The 3,417-nt window shown below is 47.5% G+C and overlaps 1 protein-coding gene across 1 annotated transcript in view; it reads left to right on the forward strand.

The window, feature by feature from the left end:
• The window catches only part of ZFP64 (ZFP64 zinc finger protein), a 14,510-nt gene that overhangs the window by 3,545 nt on the left and 7,548 nt on the right, over positions 1 to 3,417 (forward strand). Inside the window, exon 3 of the mRNA XM_015418489.1 lies at positions 2,112 to 2,273. Coding sequence (XP_015273975.1) covers positions 2,112 to 2,273 — 162 coding nt within the window. The remainder of the gene's footprint in view (positions 1 to 2,111; positions 2,274 to 3,417) is intronic.

Here is a 3,417-nt window from a genome sequence, read left to right on the forward strand (position 1 = left end):
TTTTTTTTTTAAAAACCCCCCCCCCCCCCATGTTGATTCATGGATGCAAAACCTGATTGTTCATACTTAGAGAGAAACAAGCCCTACTGAGTTGAGGGGGACATGATCACATCTAAAATGCATAGGATCCCAGCTTTTCTTGAGCCTGGCCTAGACACACGGCAGACTGTGGTGGTATGTTTATTTATGTTTAGAAAATTTAAATGCTGCCTCCCCTGAGACCTCCTCAGGACAGCTCCCTAAGATGATGAAATCATAGAGACAGTCAGGGGTCATTTCGTAGAAAAAGAGGTGCATAGCTCATTTGCATATGCCACACCCCCTGACATCACCCACCACTCAGGCTCCACTGGACTGTTTTGGATTGCTAGCTATTGGGGGAGGGAATGTGCAGATCTGTCCTCGCAGAGAGGAGGGAGAGCTTGTACCTGAATAAAACTTGGTCTTAAAGGTGCCTGGCCTAGACACACGGCAGACTGTGGTGGTATGTTTATTTATGTTTAGAAAATTTAAATGCTGCCTCCCCTGAGACCTCAGGACAGCTCCCTAAGATGATAAAATCATAGAAAAAACAGTATAAAAATCATAAAAATCAGGCCATAAAAAAACACCAGCAGAGTAGAATGGGCTGTACCTATGGTTACCACGTACCTGCTTCCAGAGGGCAACCTCCCACTAAAGTTCCCTACCCCTTACTCAGTGGAGCAATGGTGGGAAAATGAGGGTGGGGAGTGGGAAACAGCATTGATTGACAGTAGTCTCCCACCCCACCCCACCCCCGTGCTCTCTATCTGTGCCCCCTTCGGGTTGCAGGCGAGTGATTTCATTTTTCAAAACTTCCCTGTATAGGTCCTTGCAAGTGGAAGAGTAGAACTTTCCGTGGTAATGCTAATTTGGGGGGCGGGGCAGGGAATTTGGGCATGGAAAATATTAGACGTGTTCCCTTCCTGCCCATAGCCTGATGTGGGAGCCCCTATTCTGCTGCATCTGTAGATCAAGCTTCATATCATTCTGATTGAGCTCCTGGAGAGTTTAATTGGTGAAATTTGGGCTGTTTCTCTCATTGTTAAGGAAATGTGCCGGTGTGTGTGTGGAAAGGATGATCTTCTTGTTTCAGTGCCAAGAGCAGAATTAGCAACTACAGAATGATCTGACATATTTGTTCCAGTTGATTGGCAGTATAGATTCTCATTGCATTACATAAGTTGCCTTGAGTCCGAACAAGAAAGGCGGGCTGGGAACAAAATGCTCTGACCTGTATAGCCCAGGCTCGCTTAGTCTTGGCAGATCTCAGAAGCTAAGCAGGGTCGGCTCTGGCTCGGATTTGGGTGGGAGACAACTAGGGTTGCTATGCAGAGGCAGCTCTGATCTGAACCTCTCTTGCCTTGAAACCCCCACGGGGTTGCCGTGTCAGCTGTGAACTGACAGCAAATTAAAAAATGGAATACATAAATAGCATTAGGTGACACTCAGTGATGAACTTCTTCACACAATATCATTATTATGGAATCACTGCCATGAGATGTGGCGATAGCCACTGGCTTAGGTCACTTTAAAAGGGGACCTGAGAGATTCATGGAAGACAGGGCTGGTTAAATGGAACCTCCCTCTTCAGAGACAGTCTCGCTGAATACCAGTTGCAGGAAGGTGAAGCTTGGAGGGGAGCTCTTCTCCATCTTCTTCATCTTTGTCTTCTTTTTAAAAATTTTTTGTATATGTGCATGTGCACCTGGAAGCCATGGTGACCTCTGGTGACTGACTCTGTGTGGACCTGGAAGTCATGGTACTGACCCCTTCTGGGGAGCTGGAGGATATTCAGAGAGGTGGATAAATAAAGCCTGCCCCCGCCTACTGCCTTTGGTATTTCAAGGAGGTCTCCCATCCAAGTACTTGGCAGAGTCAACACTGCTTAGCTTCCTAGACTGGGCTTGCCAGGGCTATTCAGGTCAGGGTTCCTCCTCCTCTTCCTCCCTGGAAGCGTCTGGCTGGAAACTGTAGGCGGACCTTTGAGCTGACCCAGCAGTGCTCTTCTTTTGTTGCTGTAGACACTATGCCCTGTTGCAATGTTTAGGTGCTGGAAAATTAATCTTTCTCGTCCATATATTTTCCAGTTTCTGCACCAGAGTTTGTTTTTGAACACGGCTACCAAACCTACCTTCCTGGTGAGAACAGCGAGCCTCCAGCCACCAATGTGACCACCACACCACCAAAGCCTCGCACCAGAAAAGGCACCGCATCAGCAGCTCAGAAGAAACTCAGTTGCTGCTATCCAGGTGGGGGGACGTAGTCAGCTGGGCAGCTTGTGATTTAGGTGTGGCTTTGCCTGGCTTGGAAATGCTAGTCTGCCATCTGGTACTGGTCTACAGATTGTTCTCTGCTACACTTTTGCAATGGGGAGGGGGGGAGGAATCCCTGTTACATCCTCCTTTTGAGAGTTCAGAGCAATGGAAAATACTGTAAACTCCTTATGCTCCCTCTAAGCTGTGAAGTCTTGTGAGCAAAGATTCTATTTGTGAGCTGCTGGCATTAAAGTTGTGAGCAAGTGATTGGGCTACTGCATAAATTAGTTTGCTCTGGAGCCATCCTTCCTGAGCGAAGGCAAAAATGTGTGAGCCGGAGACTAAAAAACTGTGAGCTAGCTCACACTAACTCAGCTTAGAGGGAACACTGGGGCAAATGGATTGGCTGACTCTGCTCTCTGCGTGGCTTCAGAAATCATTCCTCACAAAGTATCAGGAAGTCTGATTGGCGGCATGGGCTCCCAAATGAATGAGCAGGGCGCTTCCCAATTTAGCCCAGGCTCAGCCAAAAAATAAAAGACAGTACTAGGAAAAGTGGAAGGCAGCAGGGAAAAAGGAAGACCCAAGAAGAAATGGATTGACTTTATAAAGCAAGCCATAGTCATTTGTTTGCAAGACCTGAGCAAGGCTGTTAATGATAGCTTTAATTCATAGGGTCGCCTATAAATTGGAACATAGAACTCCTTCGGCAGTGCTTAAATCAGTGGTTTTACCATGTAGTGACAAGAAGATCCGTGGAAGCTTTAATTCGTTTATATGGCAATCATACAGACCCAAGTAATGGAGGGGAAATACCCTTTGTCACAGGATTGGGTCAGTTACCTTCACCAAAATTAATACAATTATTGTTTTGGAAGTTGTCCTCACTTGGGAATCTTGACTCAAATTTTCCATTCTTCCAGGGCTATTTTTGGGCAGGAACGGAGTTCCAGCTAGCTTCAGAGTTGGCCACGCCCACTACAGCCAAAACCTCTGTGTGCGTGGCTACAGAGGGAAGGCCTGGAGAGCAAACACCCGCCCCCCTGGTGACTCCAAGGTGGGGGGCAGGGCCCCCCTGGAAGGATCGGGGATACATTTAAATGCCTCCCCCAGCCTGTCCAAGGGCTGGCTTTGCTGG

The sequence above is a fragment of the Gekko japonicus genome, unplaced genomic scaffold, assembly GCF_001447785.1.
Source record: "Gekko japonicus isolate JY-2015 unplaced genomic scaffold, Gekko_japonicus_V1.1 scaffold224, whole genome shotgun sequence".
NCBI lineage: Eukaryota > Metazoa > Chordata > Lepidosauria > Squamata > Gekkonidae > Gekko > Gekko japonicus.